The sequence below is a fragment of the Thamnophis sirtalis genome, unplaced genomic scaffold, assembly GCF_051295495.1.
Source record: "Thamnophis sirtalis isolate CommonGarterSnake01/CBP01778 unplaced genomic scaffold, rThaSir2_p1.2 scaffold_16, whole genome shotgun sequence".
Taxonomy (NCBI): Eukaryota; Metazoa; Chordata; class Lepidosauria; order Squamata; family Natricidae; genus Thamnophis; species Thamnophis sirtalis.
In genome coordinates, this window is record NW_028261396.1 from 508,870 (window position 1) to 529,021 (window position 20,152).

The 20,152-nt window shown below is 44.6% G+C and overlaps 1 protein-coding gene across 1 annotated transcript in view; it reads right to left on the reverse strand.

The window, feature by feature from the left end:
- Positions 1-3,183: 3,183 nt before the first annotated feature.
- TRIB2 (tribbles pseudokinase 2) overlaps positions 3,184-20,152 on the reverse strand; it is a 34,268-nt gene continuing 17,299 nt past the window's right edge. The window contains exon 3 of the mRNA XM_014065321.2: positions 3,184-5,292. Within this exon, the coding sequence (XP_013920796.1) occupies positions 4,824-5,292 (469 nt within the window). The 3' untranslated portion in view covers positions 3,184-4,823. The remainder of the gene's footprint in view (positions 5,293-20,152) is intronic.

Consider the following 20,152-nt stretch of genomic DNA (forward strand, 5'->3'; position numbering starts at 1 on the left):
GATCCTTCAAGCAGGGCAGAAAATTGCTTAATGAACCACAGGCTGAATACGTTGCGTAACTCAGCTTACAGGTGGATTTAAGTTACACAGAGCAGATCCATCAATCCCTTTAACTCAGGGATTGGTCCTGGCCTTCCAAGGTTCAGAACATAATTCTTGTATTTTCCAACAATTTGCCCACAAAGGCATGGTTTAATATTATTCTACTTACCTACAGTTATCTTTTGCTTGAGTATTCAAGAACTAAATTGACATGATAGCAATAGCAATAGCAGTTAGACTTATATACCGCTTCATAGGGCTTTCAGCCCTCTCTAAGCAGTTTACAGAGTCAGCATATTGCCCCCAACAATCCGGGTCCTCATTTTACCCACCTCGGAAGGATGGACGGCTGAGTCAATCTTGAGCTGGTGAGATTTGAACAGCCGAACTGCAGAACTGCAGTCAGCTAAAGTAGCCTGCAGTGCTGCACTCTAACCACTGCGCCACCTCGGCTCTATGGTGTGAAGGGCTACTAGTAACAGCATCTTCCAGTCACACTTTTATATCCCATGTGAGGCTATTTACTTAAGGTTGACTATTTTATATGGAAGGAAAACTCTCTGGCTTTAATGTAACATAATACACATTTTATGTATGGGACTATCATCCATGGGTCCAGGACAACTTGCCCCAGGCAACTCGCGCAATTTGCTGAGGAACAAGAGTTAAACCAATATGGAAGAAATGGTGGAATATAATAAAGGAAGGAGGACACAAAGGATGGAGAAAATAAAATGCAAATGACCAAAATTATAGCCATTTTAAATAATTTAAATTTTTAAATTATTTTAAACAATTAAAATGGAAATTTTCAGCGGCGAGTTGGTCACAGCAAATTGTTCTCTGATGATTCCATAAACAGACCTCCCCGAAAATAAGACCAAGTGCTTATTTTGGGGCTCAAAACAAAGTAAGACCCCGTCTTATTTTCTTTTGCACCCCAAAATAAGGGCTTGGCCTTATTTTTGGGGAGGTCTTTTTATTTTTGAGGTGCAGGAGGCGGTGAGCTTGGTCACCTCATGGCTGCTGCTGTGTTGCAATATTTTTGGGTGAGGGTTTATTTTAGCGCATGCGCTTAAAAGCCCGATTGGGCTTATTATCCGGGGAGGTCTTATTTTCAGGGAAACAGGGTACATCTAGACCAGGGGTAGTCAAACCTTTTTATACCTACCACTCACTTTTGTATCTCTGTTAGTAGTAAAATTTTCTAACCACCCACCACAGTAATGGTGATTTTATGAAAACCTAATGAAAATTTTTAAATAACGCTATGAAATTTTTTTTTAAGTAGCAATAGCAATAGCAATTAGACTTATATATCGCTTCATAGGGCTTTCAGCCCTCTCTAAGCGGTTTACAGAGTCAGCATATCGCCCCCACAGTCTGGGTCCTCATTTCACCCACCTCGGAAGGATGGAAGGCTGAGTCAACCTTGAGCTGGTGAGATTAGAACCGCTGAATTGCAGATAACAGTCAGCTGAAGTGGCCTGCAGTACTGCACCCTAACCACTGTGCCACCTCAGCTCTTGGATCAATTAAATTAAAAAAAAAAGGAAAGTGCTTCAGTATCGGACAAAACCCCTCCCGCCCACCATGAAAGCTGGAACGCCCACTAGTGGGCGGTAGGGACCAGGTTGACTACCACTGGTCTAGACTGAATCTTGCTTCAGTAAGGAAGCAATTATTCCAATGAGACAGAATTTCAAACAAAAATGGGGTAAACATATAGGACCCCAATGGGAATGTCTCCTTCTGGAGATGGTTAGCAGATTAGGGAACGATTCCCCCACTCAATATTCTATTTATATAGGGCTCTCTTTTAAATCCACTGTGGTTCATTTTAATGTTTTAACTTTTTATGCTCCATGTTTTTAATGCTTTTAACCACTAGACAATGTCGTTTGGCGGCTCCTCGGGGGAGGGCCTTCTCTGTAGCTGCTCTGGCCCTATGGAACGATCTACCCCCAGAGATCCAGACCCTCCCCACTCTCGCGGCCTTCCGAAAGTCTATTAAGACCTGGCTTTTCCGGCAGGCCTGGGGCTGTTGACCTCTTGAATGAGGTCCAGCCCCACTAAGGTTGAATGCATGTTGTGTCTTTTTAACTCGCCTTATCTTCTACTTTTTAAACTTTTTAATATTCTTTTAAATTGTTTTTATGTAAGCCGCCCGGAGTCCTTCGGGATTGGGCGGCATATAAATTTATTAAACATTAACATTAATTGTTTCATATGTTATTTTATCAATATGTGAATCACCCAGAGTCACTTAATAGTACGATGGGCGGCATATAAATGTAATAAATAAATATCTAAAAATAGGCAACGGGCCATGTTTGCCCTGAAATGAGCTACGGTTGGTGTAGGATTGGAAGTGGGGTGGTGGGAAAAAAAAGCCATCACAAGTTATGTTTAGTTAAATATGCACAATTTTGTTTATTGAAGAGATTAGGACAAAAACATTAAACCAAATACAAGACAAAAGCACCAGAGGCAGTAAAATCCCACCATGCACATCACCAATCTTTCTTCCTACGAGTTTATAAAATAAATGCTTAAAAAACAAAACAAACAGAAGAAGAAGAAGAAGTCGTCCCTCAACACAGCACCATCTTCAGAGTGTAAAAACGTTAACTCTTTTATATTCTTGGATACCAAAATAGAAGAAGCAAGGCAGGTTAGCTGCATCTTTGTCTCTTGATTAAGGAACTCTGAACCATCATCTCGGCGGAGTGGGATCCAAAAAACCTTCCCGCAGGGCAGGCGAAGAGCATTCATACGTCAAATGCCAAGTAGCTGTACGCACATGCCACAGACTATAATTAAGCACAAAATTCAAGTAACATTTACAAGCTACGGAGTTCCACATGTACCTATCCAAAAAACAGGACCACTTCACAAAAACGCATACAGGCAGTAACATCAGAACAGCTGAGGTACTGGAAACACAAATAGCTATGCCCCAAAAAAAGGAAAAATGGGAAAAAAAGATGTGTTGGTTTTCCGCTGTTTCCTCCAATGTCATCTAGCAATATAAAAAGCAGTAATAAAAATCATTTCGCCAGTCCCAAATCAACATGAAAGCTTCAACAAAGGGGTGGAATTGCAGGAGGGGTGGGGGGAGAAAGGATTTGGGGGGGGGGATTAAAATATGTCAGTCAGGGACAGGAATACCTGAAGAGAAATACAAGTTTGTTAACTACAGCATGTAACATGTCACCCCCAAGTCAACCCGTAATTGAAGTACTGGCTTAAATTCATCACAACTGTGACAGATTCATCAATAAATAAAATCTTGACAATAAAAAAAAAGGTGCATATTACAATGTACTCTTCAGGAGACAGGTCTGTGTCCCAGCAATGTCCAGCTTATTAACAGGTGAATAAACAGAAAAAATAAGAGAGTATCCTTGTCTGCAAGTCAAAAATGAAAAAGCAAGAGGACCTAATCCACTGCCTTCCCAAGGTATTTGGGGCAGGAGTAGGCGGCCATATGCTTCTTACTTCAGAAAGATCCACCTTCTGTTCATATTCAGCCCATGTAGAGACTTGACTGGCTTTAAGATCAAATTTGTTTCTTTTCTTTGAATAAATCCAAAGGAGACCCTTTTCTCACCCCTCCAGGTCAACTTGATGTGCGGTGGGGATCAAGGCGAAAGCCAGTTTTTCAACAGTCTTTGGAAAAAAGAAAAACCTAGACAATTCTAGAGTCTTTTGCTAGCATGGTGAAAAAGTCTGATTTCTGGCTCCCTGCAATAAAAAACCCCCAAAACAAGCGCACCAAAACCGACGGCTTATAATTCAACTGAATCTACTCCGCTTACCGAAAGCTCTTTGATCCAGTGGACACTGCTATCGACAGAAGGTGGGGAACGTCATGGCTACAGATTTATTTTACTGTATAGTTTCTTGGGTAATTTCTTCAACAGTATCCCCTTCCAGCGGCCAGTGGAGAGGGACTGCTCCATCAGCACACTTGCTTGTCCCGCAGAGAAGCCCTCACTAGATCAAAGAGCCTTCTGTAGGTTCGGACCAGGAGAACGTCTGAATACAACCGATCGAGAGAGAATTTCTCCCTCCAAAGAAATAAAACATCCCAAACATCGTTACTACTCTCCCAAAAAAACAACGTTAACTTTAATCTGTCAATTTAAAACTCGGAATCCAGAGGCATGTCCCAAAACCTTGCTTAGCATTCGCTTCTCGTATCTTCCTTTGTGCGCGTGTCCCACCCGCCCCCTCCTGAAGGCGAAAAGCCCACTGGCGACATCTGATTCTGAAAACAGGAAACAAAGGAACAAAATAATAGCTAATTGTACCTTCCCTGAATAATGGCTGAAGTTAAATATCTTAACAGTGCGATGCCAAAATGCAAGACTTTCCTGTCCACTGGGAATCCTAAGTGTTCTGAATGAAATGGAATCAGGAGTGGTGTAGTGGTGGCTGCATCGGAAACCTCGGGTGTGCGGTGTCCTTGGCTCCATAAAGACGAGAGTGCTGCTGCTGCTTCCTCCTCCTCCTCCTCCTCCCCCCCCGCCCCCGATGTCAGTCTAACTTGATAGCAACAATTCCTCCTGTTTAACCGTTCACGGGCGACATTGGTTCTCGAGCATTCCTTCTCCCGCCTGAAAATAAAATCAAAACAAAAGCTTCCTCCAAATGGGTCCTTTTTTTCCACCCCCGCTATCAAGCCAGGATGAGACAGAGATATAATTCTGCATTTTCAGAAAGGTCTCCCTTCACGTTGTCCTTTCTGGACCATTAACCCACACCAGTCCCGACGCTTAGTTAAAGAATGGATCGGAATCCTCTTCCATGTTAACGTCAGGCACCAGCTGATCCGTTACTTCCTTAGCACCATATCCCGAATTCGATATGTTAAAATCTGTGGAAAACCAAGGGTGGTCCAGAATTTCCTGCGAGGTCAGCCTCTCCGTGGGCTCTCGGCGCAGGATGCTACGGATAAGGCATTTCGCCTTGGGGGACAAAGTCTCTGGAATGCTGAACTGCCCACGGCGGATTTTACTGAAGAGAGAACTCGGTTCAATGTCATGAAACGGATAGCGTCCGACGAGCATGGTGTACAGCATGACCCCTAGACTCCACACATCCGCTGCTTTGCCGGAGTAGCTGCCGTTTGTGTTCAGGATTTCTGGGCTCACGTAGGCTGGACACCCGTGCTTGTCAGAGAGGGAGTCGTCATTCCCTCGCAATATGTAAGCATCTTCAAGGCTCTCCAGTTTTACTCGAGACCTGCAGAGAAATAACAACCAAAAGGTAGACTCAGTCATAATAGCTCACACATGGTATCAAAGAAAAGGCAAGACTATTCACTCAGGGCTAGGATGCCTATCGATACCCACCGGGTCCCCAATCCTCTTATTTTATCCCGAACATAAACAAATGAACAGTAGCTATTACTCTGAAGAAAATCCCCATTCTGGAAAAAGTATGGGTATCGGGGGATGTTCTGGGTTAGATAGCAATAGCAATAGCAGTAGACTTATATACCGCTTCATAGGCCTTTCAGGCCTCTCTAAGCAGTTTACAGAGAGTCAGCATATTGCCCCAACAATCTGGGTCCTCATTTTACCCACCTCGGAAGGATGGAAGGCTGAGTCAACCCTGAGCCGGTGAGATTTGAACCGCTGAACTGCTGATCTAGCAGTAGCCTGCAGTGCTGCATTTAACCACTGCGCCACCTTGGCTCTCAGATCCGGGTTAAAAGCAGAGGGCATATCAAACAGCAACTTGGCCAGGTTATTTTTGTAAATGGTAATACCCCTAGCTTCTATTCTATGAGTGGACGTGCATCTGAACCTGTCTTCCATATTGTCCCCATAAATCTTTTTGTTCATGCTTATCATTTAATTAGATTTAGATTTTATTCAGTTTGTATGCCGCCCTATTCCCGGGAGACTCAGGGCGGCTAACAGTCAGAAAAGGAAGGGGGTACAAAATAAAAATTAAAAAAAACAGTTTAAAAATACAGCAACAGTCATAACCTCGGATGAGGCTGAAAGATTTAACTGCCCCAGGCCTGCCGGAACAGCCAGGTCTTCGTTGCTTTGCGGAAAGCCGGAAGGGTGGTAAGGGTCCGGATCTCAACGGGGAAATTGTTCCAGAGGGCCAGAGCAGCCACAGAGAAGGCTCTCCCCCGGGGAGTTGCCAGTTGACACTGGCCGGCAGATGGGATTCGGAGGAGGCCAAGATCTGATAGGTCTTTGGGAGGTAATTGGCAGGAGGCGGTATCTCAAGTACCCAGGTCCAATACCATGAAGGGCTTTAAAAATAACGACTAGCACTCCATTAAGGTGTGCCACACAAAATGTGGTACATGTTCGATTTCCACTGTTCCTAGGCATTTATTTAGCGATAGCGCTCAGACTCATATACCACTTCATAGTGTTTTTACAGCCCTCTCTAAGCGGTTTACAAGCCCCCAACAATCTGGGCCCTCATTTAGAAAAATTATATGGCCACCCATCTTATTTATGAACTCTGGCCAGCTATTTCCAAACAATACATAGGAAACTTGCAAATCTAGGCCATTTCTATAGCATAGCCTGAAGTCCCATCTTGAATTATCCATTCAGACAAATGCACAAGGAAGGAGGGAGTGCATACTGGATCCTTTCCTGAAGCAAATTTATTTAACTCTCCACCGGCATATAGCTAAAAATGTGGCTTATATTTTAATTTAAAGATAAGAGGTGTTCTGACCCCCCTTGTCCCACACCAATATACGCTCCGAGCCAAAGATAAGTTACGGCATTTAATTAACAGACAGACAGGTCCTTGCCAGCAAACAGGCACAGAGAAGCTTGGGCAGCAATCCAGCACAGATAAGCCATGGCAGCAATCCAGCCTGCCAAGCTCACAATAATGTTCTCCAACATTAGTTAATGTGTTGACTTCTGCAAAAGGGGCATGTGCACAAGGATTCCTTTTATAGTCTGGAGAGGAGCCTTATGACCACCAGGTGAGTGCAATTACCTCCTGTAATTGCATAATTGTTCCTGACACCTATTAACTCTTTGGTGCCGGGCATCTAGGAACAACTCCCTTGGCTCCTCCCTACTGCTGACGTCCGGATCACACTCCCTTGTCTCCTCCCCACTGGTCCAAGGCTCAGGCGCCTCCTGGTGGCCAACCAGTCTCTCTGCGCCCTGCTCTGAGTCAGAACCCTATCCAGGGTCCACCACATCCTCCAGAGCCGACTCATAGGGCCCCTCGCTGTCGGAGTCTGGTGGCAGCTCCAACGGCTCCTGCTGGGCCACAACAAGAGGTGTACACATCTCTAAGTATATACAGCATATAAGGAAAGTGAGAGCAGTCAGATTTTTCAGTCAAATCATACAGGCCAGGGTTATTCTATCTACTTAATGCTGTCAGTAGTAGGTGACAGTCAGTCACTCTGCTGGGTCGGTACGCAAGCTAACTCCGAGATGTCAAACATAACATCTGGCAGTTTTTGCAAGCAAAGCCTGTGCTTTATAACTGAGTTAGAGCTTTCCCCATGCTTGAGAAATCAGTAAATAGTTCTTAGTCTCCCCTCCCACCCCCCCGTGAATGATGGCCTCGTAAAATCCAAGTGCATGAGCTCAGTATCTGCAAAAACTGTACCGCCGCACTAAATCAAACCAACTTTATTACAGCTGATCTCAATCTTGAACATCAGTTCTTTGGGAATATAACCATTCCTACTAGCCCTGAGAAAATAAAACATCCCTAAAAGGTATAGAAGCTGGATAATCCTTGGTGTACTCATTCACTTACACCAAGCCACGTATCGCATTAAAACACGGAGAGATTTATTATAAATCTATTTTTTTCTTCCAATGGCAGCTTCTGGATGGCTTATACACGCCCCTTTCATTAAATACCAATTAACCTTTAACACTGTCGCCAACAATGAATTGTCTTTTATTGCATGAAACAATGCCAGAAACCACAGCGCGCGCACACACACACACGTGCACACACACACGGGAACGGATTGTCTCAAAAGAAATCATGTAAAGGGGCTTAAAATCCTTCTTGGTCCATCGGGAAAAAAAAATGGGTAACTCTCCAAAAATTGATCAGAAAAGGACCAAATTTTGCACGATGGGAAAAAAATCGGCAAAAAATAAGAGCGAGTTGGAAAACAGAGCAGATCTATCTTGGGGCTACAGAGAAAAACTTTCCAGAAAAATAAAATAAAATAACGAGATAGGCAGATAGATGAACAGTGATTAATGGCTTCATTCTAATCCTTGTTCATCCTAGTTATACCTTCCAGCACAGACTATATAGGTAGTCCTTGACTTGTAGCAATTCGTTTACTGGCCATTCAAAGTCACATCACTGAAAAAAGAGATTTGTGACCGTTTTTCACAGTTATGACCATCGCAGCATTCTCCCATGGTTCACATGATCAACCGCCGTACTTATGACGGTTACAGTGTCACCCTTTGTGACAGGCAAAGTCAACGGGGAAACCAGTTTCACTTAACAACCGTGTTACTCATTTACCAACTGCGGTGATTCACTTAACGACAAGGGCAAGAAAAGCCATAAAACGGGGCAAAACTCACTGAACAAATGTTTCACTTAGCAACAGAAATTCCGGGCTCAATTGTGGTTGTGGGCTGAGGACCACCTGTACCCTGCCCTTCACAATGTACACACGTACACAAACACACACATGCACACGTACACACACAAACACACAATAGCAATAGCAGTTAGACTTATATACCGCTTCATAGGGCTTTTAGCCCTCTCTAAGCGGTTTACAGTCAGCATATTGCCCCCAACAACAATCCGGGTCCTCATTTCACCCACCTTGGAAGGATGGAAGGCTGAGTCAACCCTGAGCCGGTGAGCTTAGAACCGCTGAACTGCAGATAACAGTCAGCTGAAGTGGCCTGCAGTACTGCGCCCTAACCACTGCGCCACCTCGGCTCTTTTTTAAATAGAGGAAGGGAGCAAAAAATCCACACAGAGTGAAAGGCAAAGTGTTCAACTAACTACCCGGAACAAAATTCAGATATTTCCTAGGGCGCCCGCTGCTAAAAGGACTGGAGAGAATGGCAGAAAACATGCTGTGCAGTCAATTTCTCTTCTCCCTTATTGTTCTAGCCTTGGTTACCTTTAAAAAGAAGTTCCAGGGAAAGGAGAGGAGGAAGGAAGGAAGGAGAGAAGAAAGGGGGGTAGGAAGGAGGGAGGGAAGCAAGGAGGGAAGCAAGGAGGGAAGGAAGGAGAGAAGAAAGGAGGGAAGGAAGGAGGGAAGGAAGGAGGGAAGGAAGAAGTAAGGAGGTAATGTAGGAGAAGGAAGGGGGGAAGGAAGGAGGAAAGGAAGGGGGAAAGGAAGGAGAGAAGGAGAAAAGAGAGGGAAGGAAGGAGGGAAGGAATGAGAGTAGGAGAGAAGAAACAAGGGAAGGAAAGAGGGAGGGAAGAAGAAGTAGGACCATTGTAAGATAAAATGGATCTATGGGATGTTAAGAAAGCAATCTTCAAGTATCTTGTCAACTCTAGGGAAAATTGTTATAAATACATATTATTAATAACAGTTATGAGATCATATAATTGTGAATGTATATATGAAACTGATAAAATAAAAAAAATAAAAAGAACTTCCCCTGGCCTCCCTACCTTCTTCTGATTTTGTTCCTTGAGGTAAAAAATCCTGCTGAAATGTCGCTCCTTCTCCTCTTTTCTCAGCCCTTCCCTCTCCCCTCCAAGATATCGGAGGCCAAACATTACTGCGAGGTTGACAAAGGAGAGGATGGCTCCTTTGTTAACATTGCTGCCTCTTTCAACAATGCACGCTTGCAACAGCTGCCTATCTCTGCACTGGATTTGCACCAGCAAAATAAAAACAGGTGTGTGGGTGGGGGGAAACCACAATGCAATCCTCTCCTGTATTTTAAGAACCGAGGACCTGCGTTCAGGAGAGAGCAGATTGTTTAAAACTAGACCACTGAACAACAGCTGGCATTAATCCACTTGTTTCACTGTAATCCCCGGCAGGATTCAAGCAAAGAAGGAGCAGCCATGTTTTCATCCTGCTGAACGGATGAGACCAAAGCAAATACACCAGGATCGACATCTGTGTTACACCTTCTCGTTCTCTCTATCCTCTTCCCACACATTCCTCACTCCATCCGTTATAAAAATAATAACAAAGAAGTTTCCGGGGGAAAAACGAGATCTTCCTCCAGCAAGCCTTGCATTAATCGAGGGAAATTGTGTTGCTGTAAGGTACACACCATGCAGTCAGGACTAATAGCCAACAATCCAGAATGCTGGTTTGTTTGACCTTCTTGTAACTGGTAACAGTGGTGGGTTTCAAAAAAATTTCGAACCTACTCTGTGGGTGTGGCCTCCTTTGTTGGAGTGGCTTGCTGGCCATGTGTTTTCTTTCTTTCTTTCTTTCTTTCTTTCTTTCTCTCTCTCTCTTTCTCTCCTTCCTTTTGTCTCTCTGTCCCTTTTTCCTTTTTTTCTTTCATCTCTCTCACTTTTTCTTTCTTTCTTTCTTTCTTTCTTTCTTTCTTTCTTTCTTCTTTCTTCCTTCCTTCCTTCCTTCCCTCCCTCCCTCCCTCCCTCTCCTTCCTCCCTTCCTTCCTTCCTTTCTCTTCCTCTTTCTCTCCACCTCAGCTTGACGAACCAGTTCTACCGAACTGGTGCGAACTGGCAGGAACCCACCTCTGTGGTAACAGCAGCAAGGTAACATTTAGCCAACTTTGAGAGAGGGGGGGGGGAGAAACGGGAAAGAATAAGGTTCTTCTCCAAAAGCCAGTCAAATAGATTGGTCCCTGTCTCTCCCCGTGTCCTCTACTTATGCCAAGGGGGCACTGCCAACCTGAAAAAAATGATGACACCCTCCTATCTAACTCGGTTCCTGGCAACTGCATCCATGACTTTTCCTTAGCATTTTTTTTTAAGGAGATATTTTCAACTTTCCAAGTCTGGCCAAAGGCATCTGAGTTGCCAAGAGATCTCCCATCCCTGCACCCCTTGTCAAGAAAGGCTTGTCAAGAAATGCGAGCTCGCTTTTGCCCCTTTCTCCAAATGGCAGTTAGCACTTAAGACTTATATACCGCTTCACGGTGCTTTACAGCCCTCTCTAAGTGGTTTACAGAGTCAGCCTCTTCCCCCAACAATCTGGGATCCTCATTTGACCCACCTCGGAAGGACGGAAGGAGGAGTCAACCTTGAGCCGGTGAGATTTGAACCACCGAACTGCAGATAGCAGTCAGCTGAAGTGGCCTGCAGTACTGCACTCTAACCACTGTGCCACCTTGGCTCGATTTTGATCACTAGCTTTCCAAGCCTCACAGATTCTGATCTTCTTTCTTGGTGGCTGGAGAGCAATAGCGCTTAGACTTATATACCACTTCACAGCCCTCTCTAAGCGGTTTACAGAGTCAGCCTCTTCCCCCAACAATCTGGGATCCTCATTTGACCCATCTCGGAAGGACAGAAGGCTGAGTCAACCTTGAGCCTGGTGAGATTCGAACTGCCGAATTGCAGGCACCTGGCAGTCAGCAGAAGTAGCCTGCAGTACTGCATTCTAACCACTGCGCCACCTTGGCTCTTCGCCGTAAATGGTGTAGAGCGTGCAAAAGAACTGGAGAAGCTGTGCCAAACTTCCAGGTTAGACAAATGCCCTCAATAGCTGTGCAGTTAAAATGTACACCGCCAGTTAATTGTCAAAGCCTGCGGTATAAGCTGGGGTGACACGACTCTTCCAGTCGTAGCTGGTTACCGGCACCACAAATTCTCTAACTAGACTTCCAGCAACTGCTCGCCTCTCCCTCTTCCAACTCTAGCTATGGAAATGACAGCATGGAGAGTTGATAAATGTGGGCTTCCACCGGGTGAGGGAAGTCCTGCCTCGTAAAAACTTACTAGGCAACGCAAAAAAGCTTGTTCCCAAGGCCAGCCTAATTACAGTATATCATTTCAATGCAGAGAGCGGAGATGCAGCCGCTGCTTAGAAAGACAGCATTACGCATTTATCAGATGACGGAGAGAACCCTGCATTAGGATAATGCTTAAGAAAACAATCAAGCCGGAATGGCTGCTACTTAAAAAGGGGGAAGCGATTCTGTCTATGAATGCTTTCCCATTACTGGTGAATGAAACCACAGAAGTGCAATCGGAGGGCAGCAAGTAGCACTCAAACGGGAAATGCGTCTTTGTCCCCATAGAAACCGGCAGGGAAGCCCATGAAAAACAATACTATTTTTATCAAAGCCGCATTCATTACTTGAGTGCATTCAGACATGGCTCTTCAGCAACAGAAGGAAACATGATCACTTCAGCGACTTGCAGTGGGAGTTAAGATTAAGATTAGATTAAGATTTAGTTTATTTGTATGCCACCCTTCTCCGGGAGGGACTCAACTCAAAGGGGGAAAAGGGGAACATAAAACACAATATACGTGATTAAAATAAACAAGAATCATACAACCATACAAGTCGAGAGGGGAGGGGAACTCATCAACCCCAGGCCTGCCGGCACAGCCAGGTTTTGACGGCTTTCCGGAAGGCCTGGAGAGTGGTGAGGGTCCGGATCTCCGCGGGGAGTTCATTCCAAAGGGCCGGAGCTGCCACAGAGAAGGCCCTCCCCCGGGTAGTAGCCAGATGGCATTGGCTGGTGGACGGAACCCGGAGGAGGCCGACCCTGTGTGATCTAATGGGTCTTTGGGAGGTAATTGGCAGCAGGCAGTCTCTCAAGTACCCAGGTCCAATACCATGAAGGGCTTTATAAGTTACGACTAGCACTTTGAAGCGTATCCGGAGACCGATCGGTAGCCAGTGCAGCTCGCGGAGGATAGGTGTAACGTGGGTGTACCGAGGTGCACCCACAATCACTCGCGCGGCTGCATTCTGGACGAGTTGAAGTCTCCAAATACTCTTCAAGGGCTGCCCCATGTAGAGCGCATTGCTAGAGTTATTTCTGATGAACCAGCTTAAGGTAGTGATGGCCAAAAAAACACACACCAATAATGTGCATGGACCCTCCTTGTGCATACATGCACCCCACCTTCCACACGTGCATGTAACCCCGCCCGCACATGCATGTGTGACCTCTTGAAAAAGCACCTTTGGGACACGCTAATTCTGCCTTATTTACAGCACTGACATCAAAGCCTCAGAAATTAGGCAGCATGATTTCCAAGAAGAAGAGCTGAAAAAGGGCTCCCCATTTAAACCATAGTTCAACCACGAACCCAATCCTCTGTGTTAGAAAAATGTTGTTTTCTATAAAGTGGCATATGGCAACAAATTATTTTATTGGAGTTAACCTAATGTATTCCTGGAATGTCTTAGCAGTATTCTTTAGAGACTCCGTTACCATCATCTTGGCAGATAATCCTCGATTTATGACCACCATTGGGGCTGGAATTTCAGTTACAATTTCAGTTCAGTTGCAAAAATATCCAAACTGGAATACTTTATTGATCGGTCTCCAGATACGCTTCAAAGTGCTAGTCGTAACTTATAAAGCCCTTCATGGTATTGGACCTGGGTACTTGAGAGACCGCCTGCTGCCAATTACCCCCCACAGACCCGTTAGATCACACAGGGTCGGCCTCCTCCGGGTTCCGTCTACCAGCCAATGCCATCTGGCTACTACCCGGGGGAGGGCCTTCTCTGTTGCAGTTCCGGCCCTCTGGAACGAACTCCCCATGGAGATTCGGACCCTCACCCCTTTCCAGGCCTTCCGGAAAGCCGTCAAAACCTGGCTGTGCCGGCAGGCCTGGGGTTGATGAGTTCCCCTCCCCTCTCGACTTGTATGGCTGTATGACTCTTGTGTACTTTAATTATATGTATTGTGTTTGTATCCCCTTTCCCCTTTTGAGTTGTTCGCTGCCCTGATTCCCTCCCGGAGAAGGGTGGCATACAAATAAACTAAATCTGAATCTGAATCTAAGGTAGGTAGCCTTTTCCATTCTTGTATTCTCCTTACGCCTAGGATACTTTGGAATTGTAATCCTTTCTCCATAAGAATATGAAATGCAACGCATGTGTTTTAAAGAATATGGCAAATCCATCCCACAGAAACAGGCAATTTTTTTTCTCTTAATACTGTGCAAAGAATTTTCAATTACCTGATTGAGAATTTCAGAATGCCATCTTTTTTTTAAAAAAAATGGAAAAGTACACCAGACCTTACAAAACATAATAATCCCTAATAAGAAAAGTTGGAATCTAATAGTGAACTTGTTCAATAGAGGAAAAAGCAGTACATACGTACTTGGAAGCCAAATGGAATTATGTAGCTAATCCACTTTTTACCATTTGATAAATGAGATGTGCTGCCAAGGAGGACAAAAATCCACCTTCCCACCTGCTGGCAAATTCAAAATTCATTAGGAAAAGCATTATTTTTTCTGGGATGAAGTGTAACCTTTGCTTTCACCTTCCACAGCTAAGGAGCTATTCCATTTGACCTGGCAGCTTTTCATTCTGTGCTGAGTTAATAAGGTCTATTCATCTTCATATCCATAACTATGTCTTTGTGTGTGGGGGGGAGGGGAGGGGGAGGCAAAAAGGTTCAAGGAAGCCTGATACGGACCCAGAATGCATATTAGATCAAGGCAAAGAAAGGAGGGGGAAAAGCACAAAAATCGACTGGTGGAGAAATAAAAAAGTTCCAGAAAAGGGTGATGAAAGCCACCCTTTCATCCTTGAAGAGCCAAAGTGGCGCAGTGGTTAAATGCAGCACTGCAGGCTACTGCTAGATCAGCAGTTCAGCGGTTCAAATCTCACCGGCTCAGGGTTGACTCAGCCTTCCATCCTTCCGAGGTGGGTAAAATGAGGACCCAGATTGTTGGGGGCAATATGCTGACTCTGTAAACCGCTTAGAGAGGCCTGAAAGGCCTATGAAGCGGTATATAAGTCTACTGCTATTGCTATTGCTAATTACGGATACTGCACAATTATTGCTAATCTGCCTCACTGTGAAACCAATCTCATATCCTAAACAATGCAGATTGATTTAGGAGTTTCAAATGCAATCCCCTACCTTCTTAAATATTATTAAATGTTCAGAATCAACCAAGACAGAAACCACAGCTACACTGCTTGGCTCTGTGCCTCAACTGCTTGAGTTTTTACAACGTTTCTTCCTGTTGATTACAGTAGATTATAGATAGATAGATAGATAGATAGATAGATAGATAGATAGATAGATAGATAGATAGATAGATAAGATAGATATGATAGATAGATGATTAGATAGATAGATAGATATAGATAGATTAGATAGATAGATAGATGATAGATAGATAGATATAGATAGATTAGATAGATTAAATAGATAGATAGATAGATGATAGATTAGATAGGTAGGTAGGTAGGTAGGTAGGTAGGTAGGTAGGTAGGTAAAGAAGAAAGAAAGAAAGAAAGAAAGAAAGGAAGGAAAGAAGGAAGGAAGGAAGGAAGGAGGCATGCTGCAAACAGGCTCTATAGCAGTGATGGTGAACCTTTCTTGGCTCATGTGCCAAGTGACTTCCAGAAGTGATTTCCGGTTTGCTCATAGGGTCGTTTTTTTGTCCTCCAGAGCTTTCAGGGAAGCCTCCAGAAGGCTCCAGAGGGCTTAAACTGGCCCTACAAGCAAACTGGAAGTCCATTCCCGAACTTCCAGTTTGCCCGTAGGCCATTTTTTTGCGCTCCGAAGGCTTCAGGGAAGCTCCTAAAGCCTCCAAAGGGTCTCCAGGAGGTCAGGGGAGGCTGTTTTCATGCTCCTATTTATCAAACTCAGTGCCTCTGCGAAAGGTAAGGATGACTACTGCGTTTGTGGTGCAATCAGAACATTGCGTGTGTTGAAGTTGTTTTAACGCAAACCAAAGATGCCTTTTAAAAAACAAGTTTGCATCATATTCTTATGCATGCCAGTGCTGTGTGTGAGGTAATTTAAGGTGGTTCTGACAAGTGTCGTCAGCATCTTCATATCCTGTCACATGGGCGGCAAGCCACTCCCATCCGGTCACATGGGTGGCAAGCCACTCCCACAAAGGAGGCCACACCCACAGAGTAGGTTCAAACAATTTTTGAAACCCACCACGGAGCTACACACACCATAGTTGCCCAGCCTTTAAGGAACAGACAAGCCCCATCATAGCAGACATACCAGGAACATACCTGTTCCCATTCCAAGGGTGCCGCCAGCGTTAAGTTGCCATCCTACCCATGCCTGAAAGTGAAATTCACAACCAGGGCTTCCCTGGTGTCTAGTTTTTAGTGAGTCAGCCAAAACCACAAACCACATGAGGGCTCTGCTGATGCCTGCTAGGCTAAACAGAAGATCTGAGGGAAGCCAAAATCTGTGGAAATAGCAGAGCTTATGGGGCAACTGCTAGATCCAAGGACACCACCGGTTCTTGCCGCTCTTTTTCCCCCTCTTCATCCACCATCCCAGCCACAGGGAACTGTTGCCAGAAGAATGATGGGAAACACAAATATTAAACTGGTTCAACTTAGGAGCTAAATGCCATTAAGAGACAAGACGTACAATGAGAAGTACGTAAAGCAAAGCCTGCTGGCTTCGGTGTGCACATAGTGAGAGTAGCAAAAAGAAAAAAATAATAATATCAAATATTAAACATCAGAGCCGAGGTGGCGTAGTGGTTAAATGCAGCACTGCAGGCTACTTCAGCTGACTGCAGTTCTGCAGTTCGGCTGTTCAAATCTCACCGGCTCAGGGTTGACTCAGCCTTCCATCCTTCCGAGGTGGGTAAAATGAGGACCCGGATTGTTGTTGGGGGCGATATGCTGACTCTGTAAACCGCTTCGAGAGGGCTGAAAGCCCTACGAAGCGTTATATAAGTCTAACTGCTATTGCTATCAACAAGGGAGACCCGGTGGCTCAGTGGATAAGACGCTGAGCTTGTTTGATCAGAAAGTTCGACGGTTTTAATCCCTAGCACCGCGTAACAGGGTGAGCTCCCGTTACTTGTCCCAGCTTCTGCCAACCTAGCAGTTCGAAAGCAAGTAACAAATGCAAGTAGAAAAATAGGAACCATTTTGATGGGAACAGTGTTCCATGTGCCTTCGGCTTTTAGACATGCCAGCCACATGATCACGGAGACGTCTTCGGACAGCGCTGGCTCTTTGGCTTTGAAACGGAGATGAGCACCACCCCCTAGAGTCGATTAGAACGTATGTGCTATTAAATATCTTTTTTTTTAAGCACATAAATATTTTTTTAAAAAAATCAAGTCTTTCAGATGGCCTGGCCGAGGTGGCGCAGTGATTAGGGTGCAGTACTACAGGCCACTTCAGCTGACTGTTATCTGCAGTTCAGCGGTTCAAATCTCACCGGCTCAAGGTTGACTCAGCCTTCCATCCTTCCAAGGTGGGTGAAATGAGGACCCAGACTGTGGGGGTGATATGCTGACTCTGTAAACCGCTTAGAGAGGGCTGAAGCGGTATATAAGTCTAACTGCTATTGCTATGGCTCCAGGCCAGCTTCCTCTCTTCCTTGAATATATATTTTAAAGCAATCCCTGATGGGCTGAACATCTGAAATGCCATCTAATAATTGGGAAGGTTATCTTCAGTAAATGGTGAGCCCTATCATTAAGCCGTGGTGGCGCAGAATGCAGTATTGCAAGGCTGGCTCTGCCCCTTGCCAGCAGTTTGATTCTGACTTTCTGAAGGCTGACTCACCGGCTCAAGGTTGACTCAGCCTTCCATCCTTGCAAGGTTGGCAAAATGAGGGCCCAGATTGTTGGGGGCAATAGGCTAACTTTGTAAACCGCTTAAGAGAGGGCTGTAAAGCACTGCGAAGTGGTATATAAGTCTAACTGCTATTGCTATCTCTGGATGAGGGTACCTAGGATTACTTCTGCTTGTGGCAGAAACATCTGGGAAATCTGCTCTCAGAAATCTGCTCTTCGCCAATTTCCTGTGCGGCCTTCAGCAAGGAACTGTCAGATTCAGTTCCTCAGTTGCAAAAATGGAAATAAAACCAGTATTGTTCATCCGGTTGGCACAGAGGATGTTTAGTGTAAAGACCACAACGAGTTCCACAACGGCTGTATATTATTACAAAGATTAACACATTGTTCTACTGACTGTTTTCATGCAAATCAGCTGAGAAACTCAGTGTTAAGATAGATCTTAAAATAGCCTTATTGTGTCACTTGTAATTCCTAGAAGACTGGGCTCCTTTAGTTTGTTTTCGAGGAAAGCAGCATATGGATTTGTTCTTCCTGAACGCACACATTAGTGCTAAGCAACTGAAGAGCAGTGGACTGTCGTAGCACATATTAACAGGTGAAGAACAAAGAGCCAATGTTTAAGACAAATCTATTACTTAGGAAGAAGTAGGGAATGTGTTGTGGCCCAGCAGGAGCCCTTGGAGCTGCCACCAGACTCCGACAGCGAGGGGCCCTATGAGTCGGCTCTGGAGGATGTGGAGGACCCTGGACAGGGTTCCGACTCCGAGCAGGGTGCAGAGAGACTGGTTGGCCACCAGGTGGCGCCTGAGCCTTGGATCAGTGGGGAGGAGACAAGGGAGAGTGATCCAGAAACCAACAGTGAGTTGTTCTGGGATGCACGCCGTCGAAGGGCTACTCGGCATCAAGAACAACTACGTAATTACAGGAGATAATTACGCTCAGCTGATGGTCATTAAGCTCCTCTCCAGACTATATAAAAGACTGCTTGTGCCACGCCCTTCTTGCAGAAGTCAACGCTTTGACTAAAGAGAAGCTAACTTGGCAAGCTGGATTGCTGCCAGAGTTAGTCTGAATTGCCACCAAGGTTTGTCGGCCTTGCTGCCAAGGTCCTTATCTGTTTGTTTACTTGGCTTTCAGCCACCGAGATTCTGGTCTTGTTATTAAAGGACATTCTCATTAAGCTTATCTCGGCTTTCGTTACAGGACAGAGGAGGGGGTCAGAACAGGAATGCTAGCGCTTGCATGACTGGTTATATTTTGGGGGATAATTTCCTTTCCCCGAGTTTGCAAAACCAAAGCCTAGAATGGACTAATGCTACCTTCAGAACAACAGGTAAGGTTTTACTTTATTTGAGCCCCTCCAGTGAAGTCTTGAATCCAACTCATTCAAGTGACTTCCCTATGTTTATTTAATTAGATTTTTATCCCACCTTCATTACTTTATAGCAAGAGCAGTTAGACTTATATACCGCTTCATAGGGCTTTCAGCCCTCTCTAAGCCGTTTACAGAGTCAGCATATCGCCCCCACAATCTGGGTCCTCATTTCACCCACCTCGGAAGGATGGAAGGCTGAGTCAACCCTGAGCCGGTGAGATTTGAACCGCTGAACTAGCAGTCAGCTGAAGTGGCCTGCAGTACTGCACTCTACCCACTGCGCCACCTCGGCTCTCTATATGCATAACTCAAGGTGGCAAACTTACATAATCCTCCTTCCTCCTCCTATTTCCCCCACAACAATCTGGTGAGATGAGATGAATTGGGTTAAGAAAGAAGTGGTCCAAAGTCACCCAGATGGCTTTCAGGACACTTACCGTGTCCTGGTTTCTAGCCTGACATCTTAACCAGATAGTCATGAGAAATCCATCTGATTTGGGGATATATTTTCTATCTGCATATGGAATCCCATTCATTCATCCATCCATCCATCCATCCTCCTCTATCCCTCCCTCCATCTCGATATACTGTATATCTACGCATTAAAATTCTTGTCTTGTTCCTAACACTTAACATAATGAGAAAATATTACCGTCTTCCCAGTCCAGAGATATTCCCCACTGTTAAAAAAATGGCCACCTAGAACGCAAAAAAAGCTTCCAAAATAATAGAATCCTTTTTAAAATGTTACTAGCAAAGCTGATTAACAAGTATGAATTCTAAGCATTCAATATTATGACAGCCAACGTTTGAATTTAATTGAAGACTTTTAAAAAGTACTTGCTGAATATAATTTACTGGCAGGACAAAATGATTGCAATAGGGAAAAAAAGTGATAAGACAAAAGCTGAACATATTATTTTAATTTCAAAACATCATCTTAAGTTATGTCAGGCAATGCTAATAGCGTGACTATATATTGATCAAAATAATCAATTAAATGAAAGTGGGAAGGGATCAATCTTTTGTGTTTGGGCACTAGCATAAATGGTAAC